Source organism: Schistocerca gregaria, chromosome 2 (genome assembly GCF_023897955.1).
Source record: "Schistocerca gregaria isolate iqSchGreg1 chromosome 2, iqSchGreg1.2, whole genome shotgun sequence".
NCBI lineage: Eukaryota > Metazoa > Arthropoda > Insecta > Orthoptera > Acrididae > Schistocerca > Schistocerca gregaria.
Window position 1 is genome coordinate 777,127,607 of NC_064921.1, and position 15,969 is coordinate 777,143,575.

A 15,969-nucleotide genomic window follows, 5' to 3' on the forward strand; every position below is an offset into this window, starting at 1 on the left:
TTCCGCTCCCGGGATTGGAATGACTCCTTACCCTCTCCCTTAAAACCCACACCCTTTCATTTTTCCCTCTCCTTCCTTCCTTCCTTCCTGACGAAGCAACTGCCAGTTGCGAAAGCTCGTAATTCTGTGTGTGTGTTTGTGTGTTTTGTTCATGTGCCTGTCTGCCGGCGCTTTCCCGCTTGGTAAGTCTTGGAATCTTTATTTTTAATATATTTTTCCCATGTGGAAGTTTCTTTCTGTTTTATTTACATCTTCTCATACTTGTGTTGATTTAAACCTAAATACAGATCTGATAATGGTAGTAGCCAAAACAACATTTAAAGATGTATATTAAGCAATCTAGACATTTCGTTCACAAAATATCTCAAACAAACTTATTATTTAAGTAATTATCAATCTTTCCAGTCAAGTGGATTTCAAATTTGTCCTTTTACACATTCTTCATCTATATAAAGTCATTGTAGTACCTCTCATGATCCTACTACACCATTTTAAGTTTCCTGCCCAATAATGTTAATAATCTTCTGCCTTGTCTAAAGAAGTCGGTAGTATGACCATACAGTTGGTTTTTACTTATGTATCATAGAGTTTTTGTTTGTTTCTACGAAAATGGCCCCACTTTGCATAAAAATAATATAGGAAATTTAAACATATGTTCTTCTTCACTTTCATGCACAGAATACTACACCTAGCAGCAGCAGCAGTTTTCAGATTGCCCATCTCAGCTAAGCTATTTCAGTTAATACACAACACATTTCTTGAGCCACTTTTGTACCACAGACATAAAACACATAGCATACTGTAGGCAGCTGGTACCATTAGGCCGCTACAGTTATGTAGTCACAACACTCAGGACTCGACAAGTTGAAAAAGTTCTGGTGTTTTTACATTATTACTTCACATTGCAGCCTAAAAGTCGGGAAGAGCAAGCTACACAGCATTTACCACTCTTTTATTATCAATTGTCATACTTTACCAATCCCCAAGGTACCCGCAATTGTACCTTACCATTAAAAGATTTTGAAGCAGTTATAGTCTTTCAGTGATTTATGAGCCTCCTATCTCCAAGTTCTGACTATTATATCTGTGCTTGTCCAGCTACAAGTCGTTATGATGACAGAATAACCACAACATTTAAACCTTGTTTTTGCTGAGACGAGGCAATTCCCTCCTTCTCATAGGGGCCCTGTCATATTGATATTACGAGGTGCATGTTGGGCACATTAACTTTCATGTATCATCATGGTCATGAGCTTGCCTTAGTAGCTAAGCAGCATGTCTGACTGCCACACAAGACCCAGTATCTTTCATTGGTAGGAATATTCACCCTTATGATGACAACTGAGGCTCTGTTTTAAGGACAAGTAGCTACTACAGTTTTACTGATGACATGCCCCTCCAGTTTTGTCTTTAACATGGAGCATCACCCAGTCCCAGAGTTAATTGCAAAGCTCATATATAATCACTGATCCAGTATTACTGCTCAAAAAATTCTCAATTGTGTTGAACATCTGATAGTTTTACTCAGTTGGTTGGGCCATTCTGATAATTAATTGCGTTATTCACATTCTATTGACTCACTTGAGAGGATTATTTCTTTGGCTTCTGAGGTAACAATATTCAGTACATTATTCTATATATAATAGTGTCATACACGGAGCAGCAAATATTCAAAAACATATCACATACATAACAATAGGATAGTGGTAATATTGATCACTCTTTCATGAAAAAATGCCTAATATAAGGCCTTATAAGCTGCACAGAGCACTATATGTTGCAGGAATTTGGGTGTTGACGTTTTTTCTCTCTCTACATGTTTTATTGGGATGACTTAACTGCATCTGTTTTACTACTTTACAACATAGTCCTGTGACTGCAAATTTTTAATTTTTTCAGGTCGTTCCCAGTTAACTACTGGGATAAATTTGTGAAGAAAAAGGTCCGTCAAAAGTACAGTGAGACATATGATTTTGATTCCATCAGTAATTTACTAGGAATGGAGAAGACATCTTTCAGTGCACAGGAAGAGGAAGGAGGATCTGGCTTAATCAACTTGTAAGTGTTTCTTTAGTTGTGGCATTCCTCATTTCAGTGTATCTCCACTGTAACTAAAACCTAATTATATTATCTTCACAAGGGTGTTCATAGTGTTCAAAATAAAAAGATAATCTTTTGATACAAAACCAAAAACATAAATTTGGAGTAGTTTACTTAAAATGTATTCTGTCTTATGGAAAATCAGTTGTATGTCAGAAAAATTCAAAAATACTTTTTGTTGGGTGCATGTCATGTCATACTGTTGTTGGAACTGTAAGAAAGGAGGATGAGAAAACAGAATGATCATTTGAATGCCCAAGCTACAGTGGATTCAGAAATGTACATTGCAACTTACTGTCATTAATGAGCAAATATTTATCAGATAAGGAGAAGGCTCACTTTAGTGTAAAATACTTGTAGGGAATGAAAATAGTTACCTGAATTACAGTAGTTTGCCAGAAAGGGTGCGAAATGCTTATGCAGTCAAATCTTATGTGGCCACAAGCAGAGGGATTTGCAAATCCTTACAGATTGTTATTCCTGTCATCATCATGTTCAATGGTAACTGTGGTGCTGTTGCTACTACTAGTAGTGAGGTGGTGTTAGTGGTGAGGATGACAGACAGGAAAAAGAATGGAGAGATGCATAAAATATAAGACTTACATTCGCAGGGACATAATATTGAGTGGCAATGAATTTTTTTGACTTTTGTCAGATCAGGACTCAGCTCAGCATCATTAAATTTTACTGTCTGCCATGTGAGGAATCCTCCAATGCAATTCAAGTTTTTTTTTCCATTTTGGTACTTCTATCTTGTAGTTCCTACTCAACATAATATTGTATTCAATACCAGAATGTCATTATGAGTGTCATTCAGTTTCAACTACAGGAAGTGTCATTACAGGGTACTTTCTACTGAAGAATGAAAGATGCAGTATGGTTGAGATTGCAGTTTTAATCTCGCAGCACTAGCTAATAGAATAGATTCATGTGTAGTGCATGTCTAATGACAGCACATATAAGGAAGTGCTGAAACTGAAAATGAAAGATTGTAGCAGGCCTATGCAGATGTTTATTTGGTTTCTTTCCCTTTCAAAATATGGAAATACAGAGATTTTCAGAATTTTGTTAATCCATTGTGTTTTTGTTTTTTTTTCAGCATTGCAAATATTGATTGGAGGTACCAGATTTGGAAATCAGGTGTAACAATAACAGATAATGTAAGTACTGGTTTTGGTAATTTGAATTATGTTCCACTGGACATTTGCAGTATAGCACTTGGTTTCAGAAAAATTCTACAACTACATTCACATTATAAATCCACCATACGGTCACAACATTTTCCCCTCTTGTTTTCGTCATGACCACTACACCAGAATAATGATCCCATGTACACTGTTATAAGTTCCCAAATCTCTCTAATTTTGCAATTTTTAACCTTGTATTTGAGTGTTCAGAGGGAAATTAAAGTGAAAGAAAAAGAAAGTAGAGGAAGGTGAGATGGTAGACGTGAGCTGTGAGAGGAATTTGACAGAGCACTAAAAGACCTAAGCAGAAACTTGACTTTATGTATGGCTGAATCCTTCAGCTGTATTTAAAGTTCTTGCCTAATATTCCACCAATTTCAGCATTACAGTGCATCTTCTTAAGGTCAGTTTATGGTAAACTGGACAATCATGTAGTTAACAGGCTAAGAACCATAGAACACCTCAATTGAATGCACAATCAGATTTATGTCCATGATGATGTATCCCTTCCTCTCTGTGTATGATATTTACAGTGCCAGCAGATCAACTAACATGATGTTGATGTGCTGGCACAGTCAAGGTCATAAGCAGGAAGGAAGAAATACATCACTGCAGGCATCTGTTTGATTGTGCCCTCTAACAACGTGTATTATGGTGGTTACCTGGTTATCATAGAGGTCTCTGAAAATGGTATGTGGTGTTGGAATTAATGCAAATAAAGCAAGATCTTTACTATAGCTGAAGCATTAATCCATACATAAAAATATTGTAATAAAACTGGCATTCTGTGATGTATATGAAGATGTATATACAAATGTAAACTGAAACATGGCACCTGCAGTAGATGATATTTCCTCCAAATTACTAAGACCTTTTGGTGAACCAACCATGATAAAAAAATTATTCCATTTGTACATAAGACAGATCAAATATGTTCAGATTTCAAGAAAAACGAAATAATTCCAGTTGTAAAGCAAATGTAACAGGTGTGAATATTACTATCAGTTTGATAAGTCATTGCTGCAAAATATTAACACAAATTACTTACAGAAGATTGGGAAGACTTTCAGAACGTCACATCATGGAAAATCACTGTGGGTTATGAAGAAATTTAGGAGCACACAAGCCAATACTGACTACAAAGTATCTTAAAAGATAGCCTGAAGAGAGAGAAACATACATTTATCAAACAATGGAAGATCCAGGATGGAATAATGACAATATTATGAAAAGGATAGATTTCTACTTACCGTATAGAGGAGATGTGTAGTTGCAGACAGGCTCAACAAAAAGAATGCTAAACATGAAGTTTTGACCAAACGGCCTTCTTCTAAATTAGACACTCTCTCTCTCTTGCTTTCTCTGTCTCACACACACACACACACACACACACACATATAACCACTGTCTTCAGCCAATGAGGCAGCCAGAGGCATTGGTCGTGTGTGTGAGTTGTGTTCGCATGAATGTGTGTGTGTTGCTTACTTAAGAAAAAGGCCTTTTGCCCAAAAGCTCATATGTTTAGCAGTCTTTTTGTTTTGCATGTCTGTGACTCGGCATCTCCATAATATAAACATACACTTGTAATATTTGCAGGTCTAGAAAAAGCTTTTGACAGTGTTGACTGAAATAACAACATGAATTAAGATAGATTGCTACTTACCATGCAGAGGTGGCATAGAGCAGTGGACAAGCTCATTTGCGAATAGACTGTAGGATGTTTTTTTAGCCATTGAACAACATCCTTCTCAAATGAAGAAACACTCAGACATATTTATCTGACAAAAGATTTTCTCCAGTAGCTAAAAAACATCAACTCTCTACTTGTAAGCGGGTCTGTTCATTGCTCATTGTCTCCTCTATGTGGTAAGCTGTAATATAACCTAATTTATATTGTTATTCCATTCCAGACTTCCCATTATTTATCAACTGGAATTGAAAATCTAAAAGAAGCAGGGATTAAATAAAGGGAGCAAAATGTTATATACAATCTGTACAGAAACGAGACTGCAGTTGTAAGAGCTGAAGGGCAGGAAAGGTAGGCTGTCAGTACAAACTGTGCCGACTGTCGTTCAACTATTGGAACCTGCATGAACTTGATATGATGGAACAACACTACACGAAAACTCCCTTGAACAGTGAATGGTAGCTTTATTGATCACAGTCACAGCAGACACGGAAAATAAATTGGCCTGTTCAACTGCTGCGCACTTGCAGTTCAAAATTACATAATATGCAGAGAACAAAACATCAGAGTTATTTGTAACCATGCACAATATAATTACAGGCATGTAGGCCACAAAATATAAAAAGCATAATCAGTGTGTGTGTGTGTGTGTGTGTGTGTGTGTGTGTGTGTGTGTGTGTGTGTGTGTGTGTTTTACTAGTGAAGTAATAGTAATGATTTTATTAACTCACAAATGTAGTTATACACAGTACACATACTCTAAAATAGTCGCCAAAACTGTTGACACATTTATCCCATTGAGACACAACCCAGTCGATTCCATCCTTGAAGAAGCTGTTAGGCTGCTGTTGGATCCAGGCCTGGATCCAGTCACACACATCGATGTCCATTGCGAACAATGTCCAAGGTAGCTTATTTTAGAGGTCCAGGGTGATTCTGTGGTTGTCCAGGACTAAAACATTCACTTCCACAACCATTTCCAGCATGATGAGACGATGAGCTGGTCCAGGGCGATCATTGTCTTCCAATGACTCGCATCCCTCAAAGAATCATTTGCGCCATTCCACAACAATTGAACGACTCAGACTGTACTCACTATCGATATATTTCGTGGCTGCCAACTCCCTCCACCACCAAAAATTGAATCACTCTTCACTGTTCCTGCTTACTCGCCTGCATGTTCGGTAGAGGACGAAAACTTGTGTAGCATCAAATGGTGCCTATGCGTCAGTCTCTCTACCAGTAGATGGAGCCACCATACGTGCAGTTTCGTGGTGTCATCTTATGTGTAAAGTGAAGGTAGACGTACTGACCAGGTTTTGTTTGAATTAACCTTATATATAAAAAGCGCTTCTGGTGTCTGACACGAAATATTTGATGGTGCAGTGTTTGTAAACACACACATGCCACATGTGATACAACACTTTATAACTGCATGATGTCGCAACATCAGCCCCCACACTGGAAGCAGAACATTATTCCAAACAGCAAGCTGGAAAGTGGACAACACGAGTGGATCTCGAAGGATGTGTTGACAGATCCATTGATGTTGTAATCTGCACCATTGGGTGTGGAGTCAGTGATGAGGCAGTTGTCGAGCAAAGCTGTAGCCCTGGAAGCTCTGGTATTGTTGCTTTTTGGAAGACGTAGGTGATTTAACCTCTATTTATAGAAACAGTAGTCACTTTTCCATTCATTTAAATGGCGATTGTCTTGTCTCCCCCTTGCGACTAAATTGTAGGTTTCTGAGTATCTGCAACAAAGTTTTGATGCCTTCTGTGCATAATATGATATGTGAACAGGTTTTAAGTCTTGGTGCACAAAGGTCGTAGCTGTACCATGTCAGTGAGGCTGGTGGGGGTGGATTCAGGCCATGTACTTTCGCAGTTGGCGTAGGAATTCTGTTTGGTCATCCCTTGCTTATAACAGTGTGTTGGCTCCCACAAATTCTCATGGAAGCCTCAACATCTGACTGTTACTGGCCACATGATAGTTCATCATTTTGTGGTGAGCTATGCTGCAAAACTTCACCAGTTGACAAAAAGAGTTGGATTCAAATTGTCATCACCTTGTCTGTTGTGATGTGTAAAAGACAACAAAAATGTAACACCCAAAATGATATGAAAATGAAAGCTGGGGTTTCTGCTTTAATGCTGTCCACTGGTGCAGCTTTAGGCCAGCATGTGTAACGATCTGTCATTGTAACTATGTAACGTTGGCTGCTGGATGGCGACAATGGACCAGTGACATCAATATGCACGTGATTGAAACAGGTTATCTTGATTGGAAAGTTTCCTATCAGTACCCTGCATGTGGTGGCGTAGTCTTTCTGTATGCTGAACCAAATATAATGATCCGTCACTAGATGAGTCATCAATTGAATACCATGTGTCTGTTGCTACAAGCCCTTATAGTTATTGATTTGATTGTTAAGCAGCAGCAAGTTTAGCAAAATCAGTTGTGCTAGTGATGCTTCTGGCCTGAGACAAGCAATCATCTACCGCATCGTCAGTGCTGGAGATGTACCAGGCATCTGTACTGAACTTCAAGGTGAACATTAGTTGATTGTGTTGCCTATATGAACAGTTCGCATTATCCTGGTGAAAGGCATAAGTCAGTAGTTTGTGGTCGGTTAGATAATAAAGTCGCAAGCTTCTAGATGGGCCTGAAGTATTTGACAGACTCATAAATAGCCAGAAGTTCTCTGTCGTATGGACAATTGCCATCTGGCTAGTGTCAACTACTAGTGCCAAAGGTGCAGTTGGCTCAAGATTTCCTAGTAGTGTACCTGCAGTGCTCTTTTTGGTTGCCTCAAGTGCCACACACATGCTATCAGTCCATGCTATAGGCAAGTTACCCTTGTTCTTTGGAGCAGTGAGTGCTGCAACTAATGGTTCCTGTAACTGAGCAGAGTGTGACAAGCAATGGCAATAAAAATTTAACATGCCAAGAAATCAGTGCAATTCGTTGGCCATATGTGGCCATGAAGTCCATAAGATGGCTTCCACCCTCCCTGGTAATGGTAGCAATCATGCCTGTGCCCTAGGAAATCCACTTGGGACTGGCCAAAGATACATTTAACGGTGTTTAGGATGATGCTGTGGTGTTCTAACCTCTTTAACACTTCTGCTAAAAGCTGCCAATGTTTCCCTGCTAGTGACAAAAAAAAAAAAAAAAAAAAAATTGAAGTGTTGTTATGTTTGAGCAGCATTCCTGAGTCCAAATGTCATAAATTTGCTGTCAAACAAGCTGAAAGGAGTGATGATTGCCATCTTGGGAATGTCTTGTTCAGATGCAGGAATCTGTATGTACACTTTTGTAGAGTCTAGGACACTAAAAATAGCTGAACCACTCAATGCATAATTATAGTCACTTAACAACATCACTGGACATTTGTCTCGTATTGTTACGGCATTCAGCACCATGCACCACCCTTCTTTGGGACCAAATGTCGTGGTGAGGACCAGGGACTTTTGGAAGGCTGCATTACAGCTACACGAATCATACTGTCGAACTCTGCGTTCGCAATTTTAAGAAGATCTTGAGTCAAACATCGCATTCTGCAGACCATGGGGAGACCATTGGCCATTTTGATGTAGTGGACAGTGTCATGCCTTACCTCCTCAGGCACTCCAGGGCATCATGTCCCATCATGAGCTCTGAGTGACCTGCTCCCCCGTTCTAACCATCTCAATGTGTCCCTTTTTCCTCCCAAAGGAAGTGACTAATACTTCCAAAAGGCTAGATAATTTATTGTACTTTTATATGTACCTATAGGCAGTTCTAAGAATTTTATTCTCTGAAAGTAATTACTGGTCATAGTTTCAGCTCCTACAGCTTTTCACAGCCAACTTGGACCAAAAGGTGTCCTTCACTATTGTACATTAAATTCAGTTTTCAAGATAGAAAAGCTATGTACCCAGTGCTAAAGTATGCAGTTGCATGTGCATTGAACTTCATAGAAAAAGAAGATTTACTACCTAACACAAAATGAACTGTTGCTCCCTGCAGGATTGTAATGTCATAATTATGTTCAGTTCAGTTCAGTTATCAAAAACACAAGAACAATGACTGCTTGTATACCTCTACGTGAATACAAAATAATCAAAACTTTCCTTCTTGATCCATTTGGGAATAGTGTATGGAGAACTGCAAAGTATTCCTGTTGTTGAAATTATAAAGTAGACTTTTGTGAGGTAATTGGCATTATACTATGAACATCAAACAATTCAAGTTTTCCAGTAATTCAATGACAAACACTTATGAGTTGAATAACCTCATGAATATTCATTGTGTCCTTCTCTGTATGCATTTGAAAGGCCTTCATCTTCCAATACATGTGTCCTGCACACTTGATCAATTATCTTATGGTCAAAGAAACTGATATCTTTAACCATACATTGCTAAAACAGCTGAAGAAGTGGCCAGTTAGCCTCTCTTTATATTTATGACCATATAGGTATTCTTATAATAGATAAAAAAATCTACTTATCAAGCAGTGGCAGAGCGCCCATATAAAAGACTGTTGTAATTGGCAAGCTTTCGAAGCCAATGGTCCTTCTTCAGGCAGAAGGGTTGACTGGGGAGGAAGAGGGGTGAAGGAAAAGGACTGGAGAAGTCTAGGAAAAAGGGTAGATTTCAGGAAAGTCACACAGAACTGCGGGTCAAGGGAGACTTACTGTATTGGATGAGAAGGAAAGACTGACTGACTGATTCTGTCTTTGCTTCTCATCCCTAATGGTAAGTCTCCCTTGACCCGCAGTTCTGGGTGACTTCCTCAAAAACTACCTCTTTTCCTAGACCTCTCCAGTCCTTTTTCTTCACTCCTCTTCCTTCCTAGTCGACCCTTCTGCCTGAAGAAGGAGCCATTGGCTCCAAAAGTTTTCCAATAACAACCGCCTTTTATGTGTGTGTTCTGGTGCCACTTGTTGAGTAGATTTTTTATCTATCCAATTAATTAATTTTGTTTATAATTGATTGTTTTCATTGTTACACATAGGTATACTGCAACTCTTGTCTTTTAAAAAGAAATAGGTAAGAAACAATGAATTCCATTCAATGTTAGTATCCACAACTTGACATGTCGTACATAAGATGAGCACCTGTGCTTAGCTCTGTCTGGAAGTGTCTTGATTTTCTTGATGTGCCAACACATTTAACCTGAACTGTGTACGTTTTTGCCAGCATTAATACAAATTTCCATTTTCAGTCATTCCTGTACAGCTTGTGGTACTTCACATTTTCAATACTGGGCAACTTCAACCGTTTCTTCTTTGCGGCACATCTGTTAGATGTTGCTGTGGGTTTCAAGACGCTACGTACGATATTGCAGTCAGTAACACACAATGGAAAACAGGTACTGTGTAGTCACTTACTGCTAATCTGTTCCTTGCATTACAGCTGATATTTGTGTAAGGTTTAAAGACAGTTTACTTTGTTAGTAAAGTAAGACATCATTGACTTAAGAGCAGATATAAGAGAGACAATCATTGAAATTTGTTATACACATGTCAGACATAATTCAACTGAATGCAATAAGGCTACTGTTATTTATGTCCAGTACTGAAGTTTCAGGTCAAAAATTGTGTAGTGAATCTTAACTAAAATTTTGCAACAATTTCTTTGAGTAATGTTACTTGGAAATCTATAGAAATACAAACACTTTTTGACTATGTATAAGATCACAATGGCTTTTATTGTAATATGAATAAAGGAAAACTAAAATACAGGAGAATAAGGGTTACTTGGAAGTAGAAAGAAGTTTTGTAACTCTAGCAGAGTTTTTCACCAAAATTATAACTAACATTTTCTTTCTCATTGTTATTAAAACTTATCTCACCATCAGTTACACATAAAATAATTCCCTGGGTTTATTTGTATATATACATGTAACTGTAGCAAAACATATGTGTTGATAAAATTTTTGGGCAAAATAAGGCATCAAACCAGCTTTGTCATCATCAGTAAAGTTCGCAAATGGAAACAGCGGGCTATAAATAAAAACCTACAATGAGCTATTAACTATTATGCTGTATTACTGAGTAATTGGTGATACTTTTTTACAATAAAATCAAAATGCATATGATAAGCAAAAAGATAACACTGTCATCAACCCAAATGTTGGTTTGAAAACGTCACTATTTTTTTAGCGTAGGAAATGAAAACAAATGAACCCAATGAAGTATTTGAGCACACACAGAGTGTGTGTGTGTGTGTGTGTGTGTGTGTGTGTGTGTGTGTGTGTGTGTGTGTGTGATGTGTAATGTTAATGTTTTCATTTTTCTCTGTGTTTCAGCTTGTACTGACGGTGATGTTGCTGACAATCGTTGTGTACATTTATACTGTTATTGCCTTTAATTTCTTCAGAAAGTTTTATGTACAAGAGGAGGATGAAGAAGTTGATAAGAAATGCCACGACATGTTAACGGTAAGTATATATTTTATGTCTGTTAATGTAGTTTCTGAGGTTCATTTACAAGTGCAATTCAGCTAGGCTGCAGGTATAATTTGTGTAAAATATCCTTGTTATTCTCAACACATCACAGTATACTAAAAATCTGAAATTTCAAAGTAACTTCCATGTGCCCCATATGAAGATCAGCCTGAAAATGTTTGAAAACTAGTTTACGGGGACAAGCAAATATTTCCACAAAATGACTGTTTGTAGTTTTCTGTATTTATATTAAGAGCCCACTCCCATGCATCACTAAGACCATACTCACTGACCCAGTTGAAGTTACTGTTGCACACTATGGGTCCCAGCAGGTTGACACATGGGACAAGATACAGTTTCATCAAACATACTGTTACGTTTATTCATGAGGCAGTGCTCAGCAACCACCAATTTTCTTATGTGACACTTTTCAGTATAGACAGCAGGTATTTTGCACAGTATTACATAGAATGAAATTAGTTGAAAGCTTACAGTAGGCATATGTAAATCAGTATGTGGAGTAGAGCCTATTCTTCTGTTTCATCTCTTGTATTGTTTCATAACTGCTACTGTGAATATGTCTTTATGTTATTAGTTGGCACCAGTGATGACACCTGTATTTTATTTGGAACTGTTTTGCAGTGTTTCGTGTTCCACCTGTACAAGGGAGTGCGGGCTGGAGGAGGCATCGGTGATGAAATCGAGCCACCAGATGGTGACGACTATGAAGTATATCGCATCATGTTTGACATCACATTCTTCTTTTTTGTCATTGTTATCCTGCTGGCTATCATTCAGGGTAAGGATAATTTCCATATTTCATGAAGATACAACACTCAACCTTTTCCTTGCCCTATCTTTATCATTATTCCTGACAAATTATCCTTTGTCTCCTTGTTCTATACTCTGAGATTGCACCTCCTCAGTCCTTCACACTGGGCTGTTATTTTCATAATTGTTAATGGTAGCAGCAGATTTTCAGCTTATCTATTACAAATATTTTAGAACCTATAATTGATAGCAGTTTTCTGTATTTATATTGAATATATTTCTGCCTCTGAAAAAGTGATTCTTGCAAATAAACTATCATATCCTTCATTCATGAAATAGCTTAAGAAAAAGAAAGTGAACAGTTTACAGTGATTTCTACATTGGCCAAATGAGAACTTGATTTTAATCTGGCTGGGGCTTTACATGCAAATTGTTTGAGGAAATCGAAAATTAGCTTATTGTTCCAGCAAATACGTTCATTCCACTATATACATATTTTTGTTAGAATGTAAGAAGAGAGAAGGCAGTGAGTCACCTGAACAGTGGGCTGAGAACACACATATGAGAAGAGCAAAAAATCTGTAATGGCAGTTTTAAAGATTTTACGAATTTAAATAAACTGTTGGTGAAAAGAATTTTGTCAATAATCAGAAAATTTATTTGGTACGCATTATAGTTTTGATTTAACAGACATGAATGTGAAGTACATTTGAAATTTTGTTTCATTGCCTTACTTACAGAAGGAAAGATATAGCCTCAAAAAAGAGAAATGAAAATGTGCTTTCATGCTTCATGTAATCTTTCTGACAAAATACCCTCTTGGGCGGTCAGTGAAAAAGTCGAAATATGATGATATTATATTTCCCTATAAATATTATACATCCTACATATAAGAATTTTATATAAAAAAACTCAAAGCGAAGACTGAGGCACTTATAAAACTAAAATGAGAATGTTGATTGTAGCATCAACCTAAAAACTGATGTTTAAGAGAACTACTGTTCTCTGATTTTCATTCTGCATACTGATATTATGTCACGTGTGTTCATTGCATTATAAAATTAAAGAATTGGAGAGACTTTTCGGTCAATGAACCCTAACATGACATGGTTTTTGTCCATTCATGTGTGTGAGATTTAAAAGACAATGAAAACAATCAGTTTGAAAATTAGTGATACAGCCTCTTGAAAATTTGAATGAACACTAATTGTCTATTTTTGAAATGTTATGCCAGCAGATATTCTTTAAAATTTACATGCCTGTAAAACTCCTTTTTACGCAAAACTAACTGTATTTGGTATGGGCTCTTACTACACTGAGCCACTCAAATGATGAAGTCATTTTTTATGGAAATTCTTCTGTTTATTTCATTTGTGGGTATACAATGAAATTCTGTACAGATCACATAAATGCCGAGGTGTTAATTTCATGTGAAAAAAAATAGGAGCTAGACTCATGTTGAGTCACTATTAAGCACATGGAAAGTTGTGGTTGTCATCAGAGAGTAGTTGTGGAAAGAGACTGCTGGAGCACTCCAGGTCTCTACTCAGTATGAGTTTCGGAATCAAGAGGAGGTCGAGAGCTACACATAGGCAGAGGCCCTCAATCGAGTGCCACAAACTTCCATGGGATTCTCTGGTGAAAAGATGGTATTATGCTGTGTTGACAGCATAGCTTGCCTCTAAGTTTGCAGTTAGTACAGCTGTTTCCTAAGCAGAACTAGTCTGAAGTGCCTCTTCCAAACTGAATATCAACAAAATTTCATAATAGATAAAAATGAAAATTATGGAAATGTGGAATGGGAATTAATTACATTGTGACTTCACTAGTTACTTTACACACCTTTAGATGAATAACAGTTTTTGATTCTTTACTACTATTTATAAATGAACATTCTTGTTCAGCAATGGTTTCTCAGGCTGTTAATGGCTCTCTGCATCTTGCAACTAACTTCCGCAAAATGAGCAACACTGTCATCTGTTACCTTATTTTATGAACTTGTCTTTGTGTTCGACGATGCCATCTGTATTTTTTTTCCTTTTGTGTGTGTGTGTGTAACCACATAACATTTTCTTTGAACATAAAATTCCCAGCCCTATGTTAGCATATTTGTCTCATGCATGCATCATACAGCTTTCTTTCAATACGTTACACTCTCTCTCTCTCTCTCTCTCTCTCTCTCTCTCTCTCTCTCTCTCTCTCTCTCTCTCTCATTTTCTTTCGTTCTTTTGAATATTTTTGTACCTTAGGAAAGAAGTCAAATTGCTTGCTATGAGGCACAAAGGGGTTGTGACAGTAATTGTGTGGACATTTTATAAAGCATATATTGCCTTTTTGATGTTTATTTTAAGATTAGACATTTTCAGTACAGCCTTAGTTGGCCAGACTTGATGATGAACCAGTTGGTTTGAAACTAGTCGCCAAATGTATGTACTGCAACAGTTGGCAGTCTTTTTAATAAATGCTTCATGAAATATTCAAAAAGTTGCTGGTTCCCTGTCAAAAAAATATTGAAAATGAAAAAAAATTCTCTGATTTGATTTGACAAGCATCTCAATAATACATGTGTTTTGATTGAACCTATCAGTAACAAATGTAGCAGCACACCTCTAATAGTACTCTATTAGTACTCAAGAATGGGTCACACTGGTTTTCTATACATGATTTCCTTCATAGATGAGCTACGATTTTCTAAAATTCTGCCAATAAACTGAAGTTGAGTATTTTCCTTCCATACTACCGTCCTGACATGCTCATTCCATTTCATTTTGCTTTCCAGTGTTACGCACAAATATTTAAATGACATCACGTCATCATGCATCACTTTACCAATAGTTTATTCAAACAATACAGGATTGTTTCTTCCACTCATCTTCCTTAACTTAAATTTTTCTACACTTAGAGTAAGCTGCCATTCATCTCACAAAATAGTCATCCTATATCATCCTACAATCACTCAGTGACATTTCATGCACTCTGCAGCAGCATCAGCAAAACAGTCTCTGATCGCTGCTCATCCTGTCTGTCAGACAATGAAATCTGTTGCAAAAACATCCAACCTTTGGCTGGAAAAACAAATTGGTTTCCCTGGAGCATTGGACACCTAATCACTCTCAAAGTGGTTCCCTTGGGACTCCACACAGTTCTCACAGCGGTGCTGCTGTTGGAAGCATGCTAAAAAGGCCTCTTTCTGAGTGAAGTTTAACTTAGCTGTCAGTTCTGCCATGATGTCTTTTCTTGTCTGACTGTGTTCCTTTCAATAGACTCTTGAATTTGGGGAACAGCTAGATGTTGGAGGGGGCCATACCAGGAGAGTATGAAATCTGTTGAAGAACAGGAATCTGATTTTTCACCAAAAATTCTGAACCAAGTGTGACCGAAAGTCCAATCTCTTGTGGTGCACAGCATCTTGTAAATGATGGAGTACATCATCTTTGGTGGTTGTTTGACCCTATATTGCATACTCGTGGTGTACCACGCTGGCAGAGTCAAGAAAGCAGTCAGTGTCAATTTCACATTACTGCACATTTGGCAGGCCTTCTTTCATCTTGGTCATGAGTGCTTTCACTGTGATGACAGTGATTTGGTTTCCAAGTTGTACCTGTACACCCAGAACTTGTGAGCAGTGATTATGGTGTTCACGAAGTCGGGGTGTCTGTCTTTGGACTTCTGTGAGACTTCACCTTGAAGTAGCTTTTGCTCCACTGTCAGCAGCTTCAGCACAAATTTCAATGAGACTCTCTCCATGGCCAAATCGTCAGTCACAATGGAATGTGTCGAAAAAATGTTGA

General features: G+C 37.6%; 1 protein-coding gene across 9 annotated transcripts in view; it reads left to right on the top strand.

The window, feature by feature from the left end:
• Positions 1 to 15,969, top strand: part of LOC126335019 (ryanodine receptor) — a 691,249-nt gene that overhangs the window by 669,002 nt on the left and 6,278 nt on the right. For all 9 annotated transcript variants that reach the window (XM_049997852.1, XM_049997851.1, XM_049997850.1 and 6 more), the window contains 5 exons: positions 1,900 to 2,058; positions 3,200 to 3,260; positions 10,184 to 10,330; positions 11,270 to 11,401; positions 12,050 to 12,206. In XM_049997852.1, coding sequence (XP_049853809.1) covers positions 1,900 to 2,058; positions 3,200 to 3,260; positions 10,184 to 10,330; positions 11,270 to 11,401; positions 12,050 to 12,206 — 656 coding nt within the window. The remainder of the gene's footprint in view (positions 1 to 1,899; positions 2,059 to 3,199; positions 3,261 to 10,183; positions 10,331 to 11,269; positions 11,402 to 12,049; positions 12,207 to 15,969) is intronic.